This window comes from Aythya marila (assembly GCF_965140915.1).
Source record: "Aythya marila genome assembly, chromosome: 33".
NCBI lineage: Eukaryota > Metazoa > Chordata > Aves > Anseriformes > Anatidae > Aythya > Aythya marila.
The window spans coordinates 804,035-823,467 of NC_139074.1; the positions used below are offsets into that span (position 1 = coordinate 804,035).

Sequence of the window (19,433 nt, forward strand, 5' to 3'; positions counted from 1 at the left end):
AGGTGCCATCATCATGATCTGGAGTGTGGAGTGGCCCTTGTCCTTGTCCTGCGTGGTCAGGAGCAGCCGCTTCCTGAAGGAGTGGGAATCATCCCTGCATACCACAGGTACAAATGGCACAGCTAGGGTGAGGTGTTCCTGGCCCCTGCAATTATCCCGGGCCGGGTGAAGTCTGAGTCTTAATTTTCCACCTGCGGGCATGGAAATGCAGTCCTTTTCTGGTGCCTTTTGACAGCTTCCTTCTTCGAAAACAGCAGGCGCTATAAGGTGGCTCTGATCCTCGTGCTATCAGCTGCAACCATTCGCGTTGGTGTTTATCTCTATCGAAAGCAAGGTAAGCTGGCAGCGCAGGGATGGAGCGCAGGGAGGTGTTCTGCAGGGATCCCCCTGGGTCTGGAGCGGGGCTGAGCCCTGGCCCAGGGAGGTGCGTAGGAGGAGGAAGGGAATGTTCTCCTGGGGATGCCAAAGGCCTTAGGATGGTCTTGGATGGGAGGCCAGGGAGCATGGCTGCAGCGTGGGGCTGGTGGCAAGGCGCAGCCCCCCTGCACATGTTCCCACCCAGCAACCAAGCTGCTCTGCTCACCACCTCTTCCTCCGCCTTTGCTTTTCAGCGGCACAGAGGCGAGAGCTGGGTGAGTCCTTGCAGTCCCTGCCCCCAGCCCATGGGGAAGTGGTGTCTGTGCGGGAGGGCCTGGTCTGGGTGGGCTCTGGGGGCTTGTGTGCTGGTGGCTCGGGAGTGCTGGAGGAGCAGCTGGAGCCTGGGGTGGGAGTGGGGAGTGCTGGTGCTGGGGCTGGGGCTGCCCTGGGCAAAAAACACGGCCGGGATGGCTGAAAGGAACGGGGATCAAGGTGGGGATGGGGAGCGAGCTGCGGGGCTGCCCCGCTCTGCACTGGCGCTCCTGGACAGGGACGTCCTCCACCCATCCCCATTCACTTCCACTTGTGTTTTGGTGGCACGGTGCAGAGAGCTGCACAAGTGTCTGTCCTTACTGCTCCACGAGCACAAGCCTTGCTCAGACGTGGTCCTTCCTCCCTGTTAGTCTGGTCCCTCCCAAAATTTTAGGAAGGTGCTCTGTGCACACTCACCTCAGAAAAATAATTAAGGGTCTACCTATGGGAGTAGCCATGGAATGTGAAGCACTGCCTTCTGGTCACACATTGACTTTTTTTTTTCTTTTCCATTAAAAAAGTTGGAAAGTTAAGTAAATCTGCATTCATAAACCCAATGTTTTCCCATAAGCATCAATCAGATGAGAAGTTCTCCATCCTTATCATCCTTTGCTTTTGCTTTCCTCTTCCAGCGGATCAAGCAGCAGAGTTGGGTGAGTGTCCCTGTGCTTGGGCCCCAGGACAAGGCCAAGGTGATATTTAGGGGAGGGTGGGCAGCTGGGACAGAGCACTCCAGGGATTTTCTCTTTCTTTTCCAGATGAATACAATGTAATGACTGGTAAGTCTCCATCAAAATCTGAAGGGAGTTGAGGTGTCACAACACAATTGGAAGATGTTTCCTCTCACCATAAATTTCTTCTCATTTTTAGAGCACCAATCTGCAAGACTGCGTGAGTCTCTGGCCCTGAACCCAAAGAAAATAGGTTCTCATCATGTAATGAGAATCTGTACTCTCTCACCAAGTGTTTTTGCTTTTCTTATGCAGAGGAACTAGCTGAAGAGCTGTGTGAGTATCCCTCCCCAAAATGAAGGAATTTGGGCCCTATTGGTAGGCAGTGTGGTATGGGCAGTTGTCTCTTTCTATCATGCATTCTTTTTGCTTTTGTTTGACAGTGAGGAAGGATAAAGAAGTCAGTGAGTATCCTGCACCACAACAAACAGTATGGGGTCCAGCAATGGAATGAGAAGCTCTCCCCTCTCATCAGAGATTTCTTTTCAATCCCCCTCTTTTTTTTGTTTTCTTCAGAGGAACAAGCAGCAGAGCTGGGTGAGTGTCCTCGGCAACACGAAGGCGATGTTCAGGGGAGGGTGGGCAACTGGGACAGAGCAGCCCTGGGTGGGCCCCTCACCCTGATGAGGGAGTGGGGAGTGCGGGGCTGCCCTGGGCATGGGACACGGCCAGGATGGCTGAAAGGAACGGGGATCAAGATGGGGACGGGGAGCGAGCTGCGGAGCTGCCCTGCTCTGCACTGACGCTTCTGGGACAGGGACATCCTCCACCCGTCCCCATTCACTTCCACCTCTCTTTTGGTGGCATTGTACAGAAAGCTGCACAAGATTGTGTGCTGGTTGTTCAGCTTGCACAAGCCATGCTCCCAGATGAACTTCACTCACTATTAGTCTAATCCCTCCTTTGGGGAGCAAAGTTATATTTGGCCACTTCCTAGAAGAATAAATTTGGGGGCGTAGCCATGGGAGCAGGCATATGACGAGAAGCTGTCCCCTCTGATCATGCATTGCTTTTGCCTGTCTTTTCCAGAACAAAAAAATAAAAAGCTGGGTGAGTGTCCCTCCCCAAAATGAAGGAATTTGGGCCCTATTGGTGGGCAGTGTGGGATGGGAAGTTGTCCCTTTCTATCATGCATTCTTTTTGCTTTTGTTTGACAGTGAGGAAGGATTCAGAACTCGGTGAGTATCCTGCACCACAACAAACAGAATGGGGTCCAGCAATGGAATGAGAAGCTCTCCCCTCTCATCAGGCATTTCTTTTCTCTCCCCCTCTTTTTTATTTTTTCTTCAGAGGAACGAGCAGCAGAGCTGGGTGAGTGCCCTTGGCAACACGAAAGCGATGTGCAGGGGAGGGTAGGCAACAGGGACAGAGCAGCCCAGGGCTGGCCCCACAGCCTGATGGGAGAGTGGGGAGTGCTGGGGCTGGGGCTGCCCTGGGCATGGGACACAGCCGGGATGGCTGAAAGGAACGGGGATCAAGATGGGGACAGGGAGCGAGCTGCGGGGCTGCCCCGCTCGGCACTGACGCTTCTGGGACAGGGACGTCCTCCACCTGCTCCCCATTCACTTCCACTTGTCTTTTGGTGGCATCGTACTGAAAGCTGCACAAGTTTCTGTGCTGGTTGTTCTGCTTGCACAAGCCATGCTCACAGCTGAGCTTCACTCACTATTAGTCTGGTCCCTCCTTTGGGAGCAAAGTTATATTTGGCCACTTCCTAGAAGAATATATTTTGGAGTGTAGCCATGGGAGCAGGCATATGACGAGAAGCTGTCCCCTCTGATCATGCATTGCTTTTACCTTTCTTTTCCAGCACAAAAAGATAAAAGGCTGGGTGAGTGTCCCTCCCCAAAAATGAAGGAACTTGAGGTATTCCCATGGAAGCAGCCATGGGATGAGAAGTTGTCCCCTCTGATCATGCATTGCCTTTGCTTTCCTTTTGCAGCGGAACTGAAAGCAGAGCTGGGTGAGTGTCCCTCCCCAACAGAAAGAACTTCATGTCTTCCAATGGGAGCTATGGGAGGAGAAGCTTTCCCCTCTGATCATGCATTGCTTTTCTCTTTCTTTTGTAGAGGAAAAGAATGTAAAGCTGGGTAAGTCTCCATCAGTATCTGAAACAATTCAGGGTCATCGCAATGGGATGGGAGGCTGTTCCCTCTCACCATGATTTTCTTCTCATTTCTAGCACACCAATCTGCAAGACTGCGTGAGTGTCTGGCCCCAAACCCAAAGAAAATGAGTTCTTGTCATGTAATGAGAATCTGTACTCTCTCACCAAGTGGTTTTGCTTTTCTTTTACAGAGGATCTAACTGCAGAGCTAGGTGAGTGCCCATCCCTCCCCCAAATGAAAGCCTTTGGGTTCTACCAGTGGGCATCTTGAGAAGGCAAGATGTCCTTTTCCATCATGCTTTCCTTTCCCTTTTGTTTGGCAGAGAAAAAAGATGCAAAGCTCAGTGAGTATCCTGCACCATAACAAAGCAGTTTGGGGTTCAGGCATAGGGTGAGAAGCTCTCCCCTCTCATCAGATATTGCTTTTGCTTCTTTTTCCAGGGGAACAAGCGGCAGAGCTGGGTGAGTGTCCCTGAGCTTGAGCCCAAGGGCAATGTCAAGGCGATGTGCAGGGGAGGGTGGGCAGCTGGGACAGAGCAGCCCAGGGCTGGCCCCTCACAAAACCCACAACCACTGGGCACCAGCCGTGGGCTGTTACCAGCTCTCCTCTCTCCTTCCAGCATGGAGAAAGTTTCTGCTGCCTCACTATACAGGTAGGCGTGTGTTGAGTTGTCCTCTGCGGTGCTCCTCTTGCCCTTGCTGGGGCATGTTCAGGAGCCAAGAGGTGCCCCATCTCCTGCCCCGTGGGGCAGCTCCTGGCCCCAAGCTGGGGAAAGCCTGCCCAGGGCTGAGCTCTGCCCCTGATGGCCTGGCTCCTTCTGTCCCTGCAGTGAAGGTGACCCTGGATCCACGCACGGCTCATCCCATGCTTGTCCTGTCAGAGGACCAGAGCAGTGTGAGATGGGAAAGTAAATGGCAGCAGGTGCCCAGCGCCCCGGAGAGATTTGACACTAGATGCTGTGTTCTGGGCCGTGAGGAGTTCAGAGAGGGGAGGCACTTCTGGGAGGTGGAGGTAGAGGGGGAGAAAGGAAAGTATTCAAGTTTGGCTGTGGGGGTGGTCAGGGCATCGGTGAAGAGGAAGGGGGAGATCAAGATGAGCCCTGAAGAAGGGATCTGGGCTGTGCAGTACAATGGGGGGCAGCTCACGTCTCTCACATCTCCTCCCACCCCCTTGTCCCTGTCCCCTGTCCCCATGAGGATCTGGGTCTGTCTTGACTGTACCCAGGGGCAGGTGTCTTTTATCAATGCTGACAATGGGGTCAAGATCTTCACTTTCACAGATGCCTTCCTGAAAGGGGAGAGCATGCGCCCCTGGTTCTGGCTGGGGACGAATGCCCAGCTGTACCTGAGGGACAGCACCCTGTAGACCCTGTCCCCAGCCCTGGGGGGCTCCTGCCCTTCTCCAGCCACTCCTGCATCACCTCTCCTTCATCCTGCAGGAGCAGTGCAGGAATGAGGGGCAGTGGGGCCAGGGGCTGCCCTGTGTTTCTCCCTGCACGCTAAGACCTGCAGCAGATGGTGGGTGTACTGACTTCAGGCAGCCCTTTTACTTCGTTTTTGGGAACCCTGTTTCTAACTCCAGTGATGAATTTGGCTTTGAGTGTGAAAGCATGAAGTATATAGCAGGGATTTAGATGCAAAAGAATTAGTAATACTCCTTGTAAATGAATAAATCAACTTCTGAACATGGAAAATCTCAGAGTGTGAATATTTTAAATCATTATTGAAGGAAGCTGCATACCCCCAAAAGAACAGGAAACTTGAAGTGGCAGGGCAGAAAAGTCCAGTGGAAGCTGGATTTGAGCCGGAGCATGGCTACAGTGGGGGGCAGCGAAGATGTTCTTGTGGTTGGATGCTCTGGGACCAGGATGCTGCAGGGCTGGGATGCTTTCTGAGTTGGATGCTGTGGGAGGGCTTGGGGGAGGCAGGATGCTGTGGAATCCATCCCATGAAGCATGGGGAAAAGCACAGGAAAGACTGGGTCTGTGGGAGTCTTGAACAAAGTGGCGCTTGGGGAGCTGTGGTGCTTTGGGCTCGGCCCTGCACACAGCTCCTGTGCTGGGGCACCAGCCCTGCTGTCACGTCTGAGTCTCACCCTGTCTCTGAGCCCCAGCGGGCAGCACATGGGCTGCAGCAGCTCTCATTGCTCCTCTCCCCTCTGCTTGCACTGCTCACAGACCCCAGGGCAAGGGATGTGGTCACTGTGTGCTGCTGGCCAGTGCAGGCCACCTTTGCCTCCTAGTGTGGGGTTGATCTTTGCCCTGTGCCTGGTGCTGAGCATGAGCAGCCTGTGGGGGCTCTTTGTTCCCTCCTGTGGAGCACATCAAGGCGCAGCAGCAGCAGGACTGTGGCAAATAAAGTTTTGCACAAGAAGATGGAGTCTGGCAGTGGCATTTCGTGGGTGCTTTCTGTCCTGAGGCTTTGCTGCCTGGGAAGGCGTCTTGCAGCAGACCTGTCCTTGGTGTTGGTCCTGTTAGTCAAAGCTAGGAGGAATCACAGAATCACAGAATTTCTAGGTTGGAAAAGACCTCTAGATCATCGAGTCCAACCTCTGACCTAACCGTAAAAAGTCCTCCACTAAACCGTATCACTAAGCTCTACATCCAAACTTCTTTTAAAAACCTCCAGGGATGGTGACTCAACCACTTCCCTGGGCAACCCGTTCCAATGCCAAACCACTCTTTCTAAGACCAAATTTCTCATTTCCAGCCTGAACCTCCCCTGGCACAACTTGAGGCCACTTCCTCTTGTTCTATTGATAGTTATCTGCCCCCAGCTCCCACAGCTTCCTTTCAGGTAGTTGCAGAAAGCCATAAGGTCTCCCCTGAGCTGTCTCCAGACTAAAAGACCCCAGTTCCCTCAGGCGCCCCTTGTCAGACTTGTGTTCCAGGCCCTTCACCAGTTTTGTAGCCCTTGTCTGGACACACTGCAGGGCCTTGATGCCCTTCTTGTAGTGAGAGGCCCAAAATTGAACACAGTGCTTGAGGTGCAGCCTCTCCAGGGCAACGTACATGGGTACAATCACCTCTCTGGTCCTACTGGCCATGCTATGTCTGATACAGGCCAGGATGTCGTTGACATTCTTGGCCTCTTGGGCACACTGCTTCTTAAATTCAGACAGGACTGGTGCAGTGACTGCTTCCCTTGGGAGCCTGTTCCAGTGTGCAACCACCCCCTTCGTGTAGAACCTCTTCCGGATGTCCAGACTAAACTTCCCCTGCCTGAGCTTAATGCCATTCCTGCGGGTCCTATCACTGGTGTTTACAGAGATCAGGTCACCTGCCTCTCCAAGACCTGGACGGCAGTGTGTTTCTGCAAGCCCTCCGTTTGAGTAGCTACATCGGTGACTGTGGCTGGAGAGGCTGCAAGAGATGCAGAAACCATGGTTTTCTGCCTGATTGATACCATGGCCAGGCGCGTTGCAAGCAGGTTACAAGTACTGATGGGAAAGACCACTGCAAAAGAGTGGTGAGAGGGACCCACCTGCTCACCCAGCCTGAGCGAACTGTGCCTGGTAAAATTATGGAGAATATGATTTTTGAAGTTACTGAAGTAGACCTGGGGGACAGTGCTATCATTGGTCCCAGCCAACACGGGTTCATGAAGGGTAGGTCCTGCCTAACAAATTTGGTTTCCTTTTATGATTAGATCACCCATCTAGTTGACCAAGGGAAAACAGCTGATGTGATCTTTTGGGACTTCAGCAAGGCTTTTGACACGGTTTCCTATAGAATCCTACTGGACAAAATGTCCAGCAAAAAAATAAACAGAAACATCATACGATGGGTGAGCAATTGGCTGATGGGCAGGGCTCAAAGGGTTGTGGTAAATGGGGCCACATCAGGCTGGCGGATGGTCACTAGTGGGGTGCCCCAAGGCTCCATTTTAGGGCCAGTCCTCTTCAATGATTTTATAAATGATTTGGATGTAGGACTAGAAGGCGTTCTGAGCAAATTTTGCCAAAGACACCAAACTTGGAGGAGTTGTGGACTCTTTTGAGGGTGGAAATGCCTTGCAGAGAGACCTGGACAAATTGGAGAGCTGGGCGATCGCAAACTGCATGAAATTTAACAAGAGCAAGTGCCAGGTCCTGCACCTGGGACGGGGTAATCCTGGCTATACGTACAGACTGGGCAATGAGATGGTGGAGAGAAGCCCCACGGAGAGGGATCTGGGGGTTGTGGTAGACAGCAAGTTGAATATGAGCCAGCAGTGTGCCCTGGCAGCCAGGAGGGCCATCTGCATCCTGGGGTGCATCGAGCACGGCATTGCTAGTCCGTTGAGGGAGGTGATTGTCCCGCTCTGCTCTGCGCTGGTGCAGCCTCACCTCGAGTACTGCGTTCAGTTCTGGGCACCACAGTGCAAAAAGGACATTAAACTGTTGGAGAGTGTCCAGAGGAGGACCACAGTGATGGTGATGGGCCTAGAGGGGAAGACGTATGAGGAGCGGCTGAGGGCACTGGGCCTGTTCAGCCTGAAGAAGAGGAGGCTGAGGGGGGAACCTCATCATGGTCTACAACTTCCTTGCGAGGGGCAGGACAGGCAGGTGACCTATTCTCTGTAAACACCAGTGATAGGACCCACGGGAACGGTGTTAAGCTGAGGCAGGGGAAGTTTAGGCTGGACATCAGGAAGAGGTTCTTCATGAAGGCAGTGGTTGCATACTGGAACAGGCTCCTCAGGGATCAGTCACTGCACCAAGCCTGCCTGAATTTAAGAAGTGATTGGACTGTTCACTTAGTCACATGGTCTAAACTCTTGGGCAGTCCTGTGCGGTGCCAGGAGTTGGACTTGATGATCCTTATGGGTCCCTTCCAACTCGGGACACTCTATGATTCTATGACCTCTCCAGATTCCAAAGGATATTTCAAAAGTAATTTATTTAGATTTCCTGATGACATCTGCCAGTTCTCTGAGTACTGTACGATTAATCCTATACGGCCCTATAGTCTTGTATACATCCACATGTAGAAGCAAATCCCACAAAAATTTAGGGTTGGCTGGGAGTTTATCATTCCCACAGTCATGACACTCCAACACATGGCAACTCAGGTCCCAGTGCCCATTGTCAATGTTGAAGACAAAGGCAAAGAGAGCGTTAAACATCTCTGCGTTCTCAATGTCCTTGTTTGTTAGGACACCATCCCCATCAGTTAACAGACCAATGTTTTTTCTGGTCCTCCTTTTGGAGTTAAAATATTTTTCTAAGTCCATTTCAATACCCATCACAGTACTGTCCAGGCTCAACGTGAAGTCACCTTTGGCTGTACAAATATTTTGCTTATAAAGACAAACCTTTTCTCTGTAGCCCTCCCAAATTGCCTGACCTCCCTTCCAGAGAATGTAAAGATTCATTACCCACCTAAGCTCTAGAAAAAGATCCCTGCCAATGTGAGCTGACCTTCTACCGTGACTGCTTAATTGGAGCCAGGAACAGGGCTTGCTCTTTGCCCGCACAACGTTAAGTGAACTGTGGCAGCACTGGACTTGGCACCCAGTTGCTCCCCATACCCTGCAGCCTCCAATCCCTCTCTGCTCTGGAGCCATTTGCTCCCATCAAGAAAGGGGGAAAATTGCTCCCAGAAGGTTATTGCTGCCAGCAGTTGGGCAAAGGTTAGGGAACTTGGGCGTAGACTTGTGCTTTCCACAGCTCGACTGGGTGCGGTGAGGGACCTCTCTGTTGGTGGGGCTCCTTTGGAGAAGAACCCCTGGGGGCTGCCTGCTGTGTCCCCCAGCCCATGATAAGTGCAGGCTCTGCGCCCTGTCCAAGGCACTGCTGGCTGTGGCTCCTTGTGCCTGAGCCCAAGGGGACTCCTTCCCCATCCGCCTCTGGTGCCTGGAGCCTCTTGGTTCCCTCTCTCTTCTCCTTCAGGTCCTGCCCACAGCTCCTGATCCTGCTGCAGCACAGATGGGGCTCCCCTGGGTCTACAGCCACCCCAGCCTCACCGGCCATGCCAGGGGCCTCCTGACTTCCCTCATCACTCTGCTCCTCCTCCGGCTGGGCTCAGGTAGGATCCTGTGGGGCTGCTGGGGGCTCTCCCCCCTGGGACTGGCAGACGTGCTGCTGTGGAGCAGGGGATCGGCTGTGGGACAGGGGTACCCAAACCCACAGCTCAGCCCCCACTGGGTTTCACTTTCACTTGTGTTCTTCCACACAATACGGGTGCTGCCTTGGCTGCCCTTTTTGGCTCTTCGTCACCTTCCCGAATGCTGCAGAGAGGGCTCCCACTCCCAGCACACCTCCTTCTCCTGCACGTCCTCCCTCTCCTCTTTCCCCGGTGGTTTCCCATGGGACACAGGGGATGCAGCACGCACCAACTCACACACAGCTCGCCCTTTGTCACTCACTGACCCTACATTTACAATGGCAAAATCTCACCACCTCTCTGTGCCCTTCTCCATTGCACAGCCAAGCTCAGAGTGGAGGGACCAGGCCAGCCTGTCACTGGCACCGTGGGGCAGGATGTCGTGCTGCCCTGCCACTTGTCCCCTCGCCGGGATGCTCGCAGCTTGGAGGTCAGGTGGATCCGGGACAGTATCTCTGAGACAGTGCACCACTACCACAATGGAGAGGACCTGTATGGGGAGCAGATGGGGGCATATGTCGGGAGGACAGAGTTGGTCAGAGATTGTCTCTCTGCTGGAAGCCTGGACTTGCGAATCACAGGGCTGAGACCCTCAGATGATGGCGTGTACATCTGCACTGTTGGAGATGGTGACACTTATGATGAAGCAACGGTGCATCTGGACTTGTCAGGTTAGTGTCTGGGGTGAGGCTTTCAGGGGATGGTACAGGTGTCCCTGAGTTTGTGAGTCCTACCCAGGACCCTGTCCCATCCTCATGGCCATCTAAAAGGCCTTTCAAAAAGTTAAGTGTGATGGAGCTTCTCCTCCTCTCCCTGTGAGCACTTGTCCAGCAAGGAGCACACTTGTGCCCCTTGCAGGCTTTTATGCAGAAAGAACGAAACGATTTCTTTCGGTCTCAGTGGCCTCTTTGAACTCCATCCCCACGAAGCTTTGAGGGCACAGGCTGCTGAGCAGCTCCTTCAGCTGTGCCAACCATGGGAACAAACACTGTGCCTGGGTAGAAACCTCTGAGCATCTGGATGTCAACGATTTTGATTTTTGTGCCGGGGGAGAACTGAGATGTTGTGTGGAAGACTCGGGGCTACTTGAACCAGCACAGCTTAGTGCAGAGACACTGCCTGGAGGTGCTGAACACTGTCACCTGGGTTTTCTGGGTGATTTGAGGCCATTGGTATTCTGCAGCCCTGCTATCTTGTTATGGAACCAGCCGTGGTGGTTTGGGGTTTACCTGGGTGCGTGGAGCACCAGGTCCTTGAGCCCCTGAGGCAGTGGCTGGTCAGGGCTCTGTTGGCACGGGAGCAGATGGGGCCTTTGAACTGAAATTAATCCCTCCCCATGTAAAGCCCCAGCCACGTGCTTTTCCCCAGCCACAGGCACTGACCCCCACGTCTCCCTGGGGGGCTACGAGGACGGAGGCGTCCGGTTGCTGTGTCAATCGGCCGGCTGGTACCCGCTGCCGCAGCTGCTGTGGAGGGATGCTCGCGGGCAGCACCTGCCCTCGGTCTCCCAGACACATTCCCAGGACCAGGAGGGGCTCTTTGAAATCGAAGGCACCGTCATCGTGACCGGGAGCATGGAGGGGCCCTTGTCCTGCGTTGTCAGGAGCAGCCGCCTCCAGCAGGAGTGGAAATTTTCCGTGCACATCGCAGGTATATATGGCACAGCAAGGGTGAGGTGTTCCTGGCCCCTGCACTTGTCTCGACCCAGGAGAAGTCTGGGTCTTGCTTTTCCACACATGGGCATGGAAACACAATCCTTTTCCTGGTGCCTTTTCTCAGCTCCCTTCTTCCACAACGCCCAGCCCTGGATGGTGGCTCTGGCTCTGGTCCTCGTGCTTTTGGCTGTGTCCATTGGCCTGAGTGTTTATCTCTTTCGAAAGCAAGGTAAGCTGGCAGCACAGGGATGGAGCGCAGGGAGGTGTTCTGCAGGGACCCCCCTGGGTGTGGAGCGGGGCTGAGCCCTGGCCCAGGGAGGTGCATAGGAGGAGGAAGGGAATGTTCTCCTGGGGATGCCAAAGGCCTTCGGATGGTCTTGGGTGGGAGGCCAGGGAGCATGGCTGCAGCGTGGGGCTGGTGGCAAGGCGCAGCCCCCCTGCACATGTTCCTACCCAGCAACAAAGCTGCTCTGCTCACCACCTCTTCCTCCGCCTTTGCTTTTCAGTGGCACTGAGACGAGTGCTGGGTGAGTCCTTGCAGTCCCTGCCCCCAGCCCCTGGGGAAGTGGTGTCCCTGGTGGGACTGGGCCTGGTCTGGGTGGGCTCAGGGGGCTTGTGTGCTGGTGGCTCGGGGGTGCTGGAGGAGCAGCTGGAGCCTGGGGTGGGAGTGGGGAGTGCTGGGGCTGGGGCTGCCCTGGGCACAAAACACAGCCGGGATGGCTGAAAGGAACAGGGATCAAGGTGGGGATGGGGAGCGAGCTGCGGGGCTGCCCCGCTCTGCACTGGCGCTTCTGGAACAGGGAAGTCCTCCCCCTGTCCCTATTCACTTCCCCTTGTGTTTTGGTGGCACGGTGCAGAGAGCTGCACAAGTGTCTGTCCTTACTGCGCCACGTGCACAAGCCTTGTTCAAACCTCGGTTTTGCTCCATGTTAGTCTTGTCCCACCCAAAATTTTAGGAAGGTGCTCTGTGCACACTCACCTCAGAAAAATAATTAAGGGTCTAGGTAAGGGAGTAGCCATAGAATGTGAAGCACTGCCTTCTGGTCACACATTGACTTTTCTTTCCTTTTCCATTAAAAAAGCTGGAAAGTTAGGTAAGTCTGCATTCGTATATCCAATGTTTTCCCATAAGCAGCAATCAGATGAGAAGTTCTAAGTCCTTATCCTGCTTTGCTTTTGCTTTCTTTTCCAGTGGATCAAGCAACAGTGGAGGGTGAGTGTCCATGTGCTTGGGCCCCAGGGCAAGGCCAAGGTGATATTTAGGGGAGGGTGGGCAGCTGGGACTGAGCACTCCAAGGATTTTCTCTTTCTTTTCCAGATGAATACCGTGCAAAGGCTGGTAAGTCTCCATCAAAATCTGAAGGGATTTGAGGTGTCGCAACACAATTGGAAGATGTTTCCTCTCACCATGATTTTCTTTTCATTTCTAGAGCGCCAATCTGCAAGACTGAGTGAGTCTCTGTCCCTGAACCCAAAGAAAATGGGTTCTCATGTAATGAGAATCTGTACTCTCTCACCAAGTGTTTTTGCTTTTCTTATGCAGGGGAACTAGCTGCAGATCTGTGTGAGTGCCCCCCCCCAAAATGAAGGAATTTGGGCCCTATTGGTGGGCAGTGTGGGATGGGAAGTTGTCCCTTTCTATCATGTATTCTTTTTGCTGTTGTTTCACAGTGAGGAAGGATAAAGAACTCAGTGAGTATCCTGCACCACAACAAACAGTATGGGGTCCAGCAATAGAATGAGCAGCTCTCCCCTCTCAACAGGCATTTCTTTTCTCTCCCCCTCTTTTTTTTTATCTTCAGAGGAACAAGCAGCAGAGCTGGGTGAGTGTCCTCGGCAACACGAAGGCAATGTTCAGGGGAGGGTAGGCAACTGGGTCAGAGCAGCCCTGGGCTGGCCCCTCGCAGTGATGGGGGAGTGGGGATTGTGGGGCTGCCCTGGGCATGGCACACGGCCAGGATGGCTGAAGGGAACGGGGATCAAGATGGGGACGGGGAGCAAGCTGCAGGGGTGCTCCGCTCTGCACTGATGCTTCCGGGACCAGGATGTCCTCTATACGTCCCCATTCACTTCCACTTGTCTTTTGGTGACATCATACTGGAAGCTACACAAGATTGTGTGCTGGTTGTTCTGCTTGCACAAGCCATGCTCCCAGATGAACTTCACTCACTATTAGTCTGGTCCCTCCTTTGGGAGCAAAGTTATATTTGGCCACTTCCTAGAAGAATAAATTTTGGAGCGTAGCCATGGGAGCAGGCATATGACGAGAAGCTGTCCCCTCTGATCATGCATTACTTTTACCTTTCTTTTCCAACACAAAAAGATAAAAGGCTGGGTGAGTGTCCCTCCCCAAAATGAAGGAATTTGGGCCCTATTGGTGGGCAGTGTGGGCTCGGCATTGATGCTTCCAGGACAGGGACGTTTTCTATACGTCCCCGTTCACTTCTGCTTGTCTTTTGGTGGCATCGTACTGAGAGCAGCACAAGTTTCTGTGCTGCTTGTTCAGCTTGCACAAGCCATGCTCACAGCTGAGCTGCACTCACCGTTAGTCTGGTCCCTCCTTTGGGAGCAAAGTTATATTTGGCCACTTCCTAGAAGAATAAATTTGGGGGCATAGCCATGGGAGCAGGCATATGACGAGAAGCTGTCCCCTCTGATCATGCATTGCTTTTGCCTTTCCTTTCCAGCACAAAAAGATAAAAGGCTGGGTGAGTGTCCCTCCCCAAAATTAAGGAACTTGGGGTCTTCCCGTGGAAGTAGCCATGGGATGAGAAGTTGTCCCCTCTGATCATGCATTGCCTTTGCTTTCCTTTTGCAGCGGAACTGAAAGCAGAGCGGGGTGAGTGTCCCTCCCCAGTGGAAAGAACTTCATGTCTTCCAATGGGAGCTACGGGAGGATAAGATTTCCCCTCTGATCATGCATTGCTTTTCTCTTTCTTTTGCAGAGGAAAAGAATCTGAGGCTGGGTAAGTCTCCATCTGCATCTGAAAGTATTTGGGGTCATTGCAATGGGATGGGAGGCTGTTCACTCTCACCATGATTTTCTTCTCCTTTCTAGCACTACAATCTGCAAGACTGCGTGAGTGTCTGGCCCCAAACCCAAAGAAAAAGAGTTCTTGTCATGTAATGAGAATCTGTACTCTCTCACCAAGTGTTTTTGCTTTACTTTTCTTCAGAGGAACAAGCAGCAGAGCTGGGTGAGTGCCCATCCCTCCCCCAAATGAAGGCATTTGGGTTCTACCAGTGGGCATTTTGAGAAGACAAGACTTCCCTTTCAATCATGCTTTCTTTTTGCTCGTTTGGCAGAGAAAAAAGATGCAAAGATCCGTGAGTATCCTGCACCATAACAAAGTAGTTTGGGGTTCAGGCATGGGGTGAAAAGCTCTCCCCTCTCATCAGACTTTGCTTTTGCTTTCTTTTCCAGGGGAACAAGATGCTGAGAAGGGTGAGTGTTCCTGAGCTTGAGCGCAAGGGCAATTTCAAGGCAATGTGCAGGGGAGGGTGGGCAGCTGGGAAAGAGCAGCCCAGGGCTGGCCCCTCACCCTGCCCACACCCACTGGGCACCGGCTGTGGGCTGTGACCAGCTCTCCCCTCTCATTCCAGCATGGAGAAAATGTTTGCTGCCTCAAAAAACAGGTAGGTGTGCACTGGGTTGCCCTCTGCGGTGCTTCTCCGTCCCTTGCTGGGGCATGTTCAGGAGCCAAGAGGTGCCCCATCTCCTCCCTGTGGGGCAGCTCCTGGCCCCGAGCTGGGGAAAGCCTGCCCAGGGCTGAGCTCTGTCCCTGATGGCCTGGCTCCTTCTGTCCCTGCAGTGAAGGTGACCCTGGATCAACGCACGGCTCATCCCCTGCTCGTCCTGTCTCAGGACAAGAGCAGTGTGAGATGGCAAAGTAAATGGCAGCAGGTGCCCAACAACCCTGAGAGATTTGACACTAGTTGCTGCGTTCTGGGCCATGAGGAGTTCAGAGAGGGGATGCAGTTCTGGGAGGTGGAGGTAGAGGGGGAGAAGGGAACGTATTCAAGTTTGGCTGTAGGGGTGGCCAGGGCATCGGTGAAGAGGAAGGGGTGGATCAACATGAGCCCTGAAGAAGGGATCTGGGCTGTGCAGTACAATGACGGGCAGCTCACGTCTCTCACATCTCCTCCCACCCCCTTGTCCCTGTCCCCTGTCCCCACGAGGATCTGGGTCTGTCTGGACTGTGCCCAGGGGCAGGTGTCTTTTATAAACCCTGACAGTCGGGTCAAGATCTTCACTTTCCCAGAAGTCTTCCTGAAAGGGGAGACCATGCGCCCCTGGTTCTGGCTGGGGACGAATGCCCAGCTGTGCCTGAGGGACAGCACCCTGTAGACCCTGTCCCCAGCCCTGCGGAGCTCCTGCCCTTCTCCAGCCACTCCTGCATCACCTCTCCTTCATCCTGCAGGAGCAGTGCAGAAATGAGGGGCAGTGGGGCCAGGGGCTGCCCTGTGTTTCTCCCTGCATGCTGAGACCTGCAGCAGATGGTGGGTGTACTGACTTCAGGCAGCCCTTTTACTTCATGTTTGGGAACCCTGTTTCTAACTCCAGTGATGAATTTGGCTTTGAGTGTGAAAGCATGACGTGTATAGCAGAGATTTAGATGTAAAAGAATTAGTAATACTCCTTGTAAATGAATAAATCAACTTCTGAACATGGAAAATCCCAGCGTGTGAATACTTTAAATCATTATTGAAGGAAGCTGCATACCCCCAAAAGAACAGGAAACTTGAAGTGGCAGGGCAGAAAAGTCCAGTGGAAGCTGGATTTGAGCCGGAGCATGGCTACAGTGGGGGGCAGCGAAGCTGTTCTCGTGGTTGGATGCTCTGGGACCAGGATGCTGCAGGGCTGAGATGCTTTCTGAATTGGATGCTGTGGGAGGGCTTGGGGGAGGCAGGATGCTGTGGAATCCATCCGATGAAGCATGGGGAAAAGCACAGGAAAGGACTGGGTCTGTGGGAACCTCAAACAAAGTGGATCTTGGTGAGCTGTGGTGCTTTGGGCTCTGCCCTGCACACAGTTCCTTTGCTGGGGCACAAGCCCTGCTGGCATCCGCAGGTCTCACCCTGCCTCTGAGCCCCGGCGGGCAGCACAGGGTCTGCAGCAGCTCTCCACGCTCCTCTCCCCTCTGCTTGCACTGCTTGCACTGCTTGCACTGCTTGCAGACCCCAGGGCAAGGGATGTGGTCACTGTGTGCTGCTGGCCATTGCAGGCCACCTTTGCCTCCTAGTTCGGGGTTGATCCTTGCTCTGTGCCTGGTGCTGAGCATGAGCAGCCTGTGGGGGCTCTTTGTTCCCTCCTCTGGGGCACATCAAGGCACAGCAGCAGCAGGACTGTTGCAAATAAAGTTTTGCATAGGAAGATGGAGTCTGGCAGAGGCATTTCTTGGGTGAGTTCTGTCCTGAGGGTTTGCAGCCTGGGAAGGCGTCTTGCAGCAGACCTGTCCTTGGTGTTGGTCCTGTTAGTCAAAGCTAGGAGGAATCACAGAATCACAGAATTTCTAGGTTGGAAGAGACCTCTAGATCATCGAGTCCAACCTCTGACCTAATACTAAAAAGTCCTCCACTAAACCTAAACTAAAACATATCACTAAACCTAAACTAAACATATCGCTAAGCTCTACATATAAACGTCTTTTAAATACTTCCAGGGATGGTGACTCAACCACTTCCCTGGGCAACCCATTCCAATGCCAAACCACTCTTTCTGAGAATAAATTTCTCCACATTTCCAGCCTGAACCTCCCCCGGCACAACTTGAGGCCATTCCCTCTTGTTCTGTTGCTAGTTATCTGCCCCCAGCTCCCATAGCCTCATTTCAGGTAGTTGTAGAGAGCCATAATGTCTCCCCTGAGCTGTCTCCGGACTAAAAGACCCCAGTTCCCTCAGGCACCACTTGTTGAACTTGTGTTCCAGACCCTTCACCAGTTTTGTAGTCCTTCTCTGGACACACTGCAGGGTCTTGATGCCCTTCTTATAGTGAGGGAGCCAAAACTGAACACAGTGCTTGAGGTGTAGCCTCTCCAGGAGGACAATCACCTCTCTGGTCCTACTGCCCATGCTATGTCTGATACAGGCCAGGATGTCGTTGGCCTTCTTGGCCACTTGGGCACACTGCTGGCTCATGTTCAGGTGAGTGTTGAGCAAAACCCCCAGATCCATTTCATCTGCACAGCTTTCCAGCCAATTTCATAACATCATAGAATAATTGAATATCCCGAGTTGGAAGGGACCCATAAGGATCATCACGTCCAACTCGTGGCACCCCACAGGTCTACCCAAAAGTTTAGACCTTGTGACTAAGTGCACAGTCCAATCACTTTTTAAATTCAGGCAGGATTGGTGCAGTGACTGATCCCTGAGGAGCCTGTTCCAGTATGCAACCACCCCCTTCATGAAGAACCTCTTCCTGATGTCAAGCCTAAACTTCCCCTGCTTAACGCCATTCCTGCTGGTCCTATCACTGGATTTTTAAGAGAACAGGTCACCTGCCTCTCCAAGACCTGGATGGCAGTGTGTTTCCCCAAGCCCTCCATTTGAGTAGCTACTTTGGTGACTGTGGCTGGAGAGGCTGCAAGAGATGCAGAAACCATGGTTTTCTGCCTGATTGATACCATGGCCAGGTGCTTTGCAAGCAGGTTACAAGTACTGATGGGAAAGACTGCTGCAAAAGAGCGGTGAGAGCGCCCCACCTGTTCACCGTGCCTGCGCGACCTGTCGCACCATGCCCTTCTGACGCGCTACACACTCTTTGCCCGTTCTGTTCACCGCGCTCCCCAGGGGCTGCTGTTGAACGGCCGGAGAAGGGGGCGCTACTGGCTCTGCCTATGCCTCATCAGCCTCCCTCGTGAGGGCAGCCGCATCCAGTTGGCAGCTCCATGCCGTTCCCTCAGGCCCTGTCACTGGCCCCAGAGAGCAGAGACTGGAGCTTGCCCCTCCACTGCCCTCATTAGGAAGTTGAGGGCTGCCACGAGGCCTCCCCTGCGTCTCCTCTGCTCTGGGATCAAGAAGCCAAGCGCCTTCAGCCACTCCTCACACGCCTTGCCCTGCAGAGCCTTCGCTGTCCTCATAGCCCTCCCTTGGAGGCTCTCGCACAGTTTCACGCCCTTCGTCTGCTGCGGTGCCCACAGCTGCACGCAGTGCTCGAGGCGAGGCTGCAGCAGGCCGAGCAGAGCGGGACGATCCCTTCCCTCGGCGGGCCAGCAGTGCCGTGCCTGAGGCACCCCAGGACACGCTTGGCCCTTTGGGCTGCCACTGACGAGACCTGGCCCCAAAATGGAGCCCTGAAGAGCCCCACTCGTGACTGGCCACCAGCCTAATATCACCCTGTTTAGCACAACACTCAGACCCTGACCTGTCAGACAATTGTTGACCCAGCATATCGTGCATTTGTCTGGGTCTGTGCTGGACATTAGGTCCGGCTGGGTATGGTTGGAAACAATCTTTTAATCTTGACTGAAATCCAAAAAATCATCTCAGATGGCTCTTCTTGGCCAACTAGGAGGCTGACCTTGTCATAAAAAGAAATTGAGTTTGTTATACAGAACTTTCTCCTCACCATGTGTGCTGTGACTGCATTGTCCCTCAGGTGTTTTTCACTCACTCCCAGACCAATCTCTCTAACTTTACCATCAACTGCTGTGAGAATGACAGCCCTGTAATTCCCAGGGCCTCCTTTGCTGCCCTTCTTGGAAACTGGGGCAGCGTTTGGCAGCTTCCAGTCACTGGGACCTCTCCAGATTCCCAAGGATATTTCAAAATTTTTTTATTTCATAATGACATCAGCCAGTTCTCTTAGTACTCTGGGATGAATCCCGTCAGGCCCTATGGTATCCACCTCTAGGAGCAAATCCCACACTAATTCAGCATTTGCTGAGAGTTTATCATTCCTGCTCTCACGGTCCTCCAGCTCAGCACCTGGGGTCCCAGTGCCCATCGTCAGTGTTGAAGACAAAAGCAAAGAAAGCATTAAACATCTCTGTGTTGTCAATGTCCCTGTTCATGAGGAGACCATCCCCATCAAGTAAAGGACCAATGGCTTCTCTGGTCCTATTTTTGCTGTTTAGTTATTTTTTTAAGTCCTTTTTGTTGTCCCCCACAGTATTGTCCAGCTTCAACTCTAATTGAGCTTTGGCCATTTGAATCTTTCCCCCTAATGACAAGGGCAGCGGAT

The 19,433-nt window shown here is 53.1% G+C and overlaps 1 protein-coding gene across 1 annotated transcript; it reads left to right on the top strand.

Annotated features, from left to right (window-relative positions):
* Positions 1-9,415: 9,415 nt before the first annotated feature.
* LOC309889263 (butyrophilin subfamily 3 member A2-like) lies at positions 9,416-15,596 on the top strand (the record flags this gene model as incomplete). Its single annotated transcript, XM_082782025.1, has 10 exons — positions 9,416-9,515; positions 9,917-10,264; positions 10,962-11,243; positions 11,373-11,477; positions 12,441-12,461; positions 12,567-12,587; positions 14,067-14,087; positions 14,194-14,214; positions 14,673-14,693; positions 15,061-15,596. The coding sequence occupies 10 exons, from the start codon at positions 9,416-9,418 to the stop codon at positions 15,594-15,596; spliced, it is 1,476 nt and encodes a 491-aa protein (XP_082638151.1).
* Positions 15,597-19,433: the final 3,837 nt, after the last annotated feature.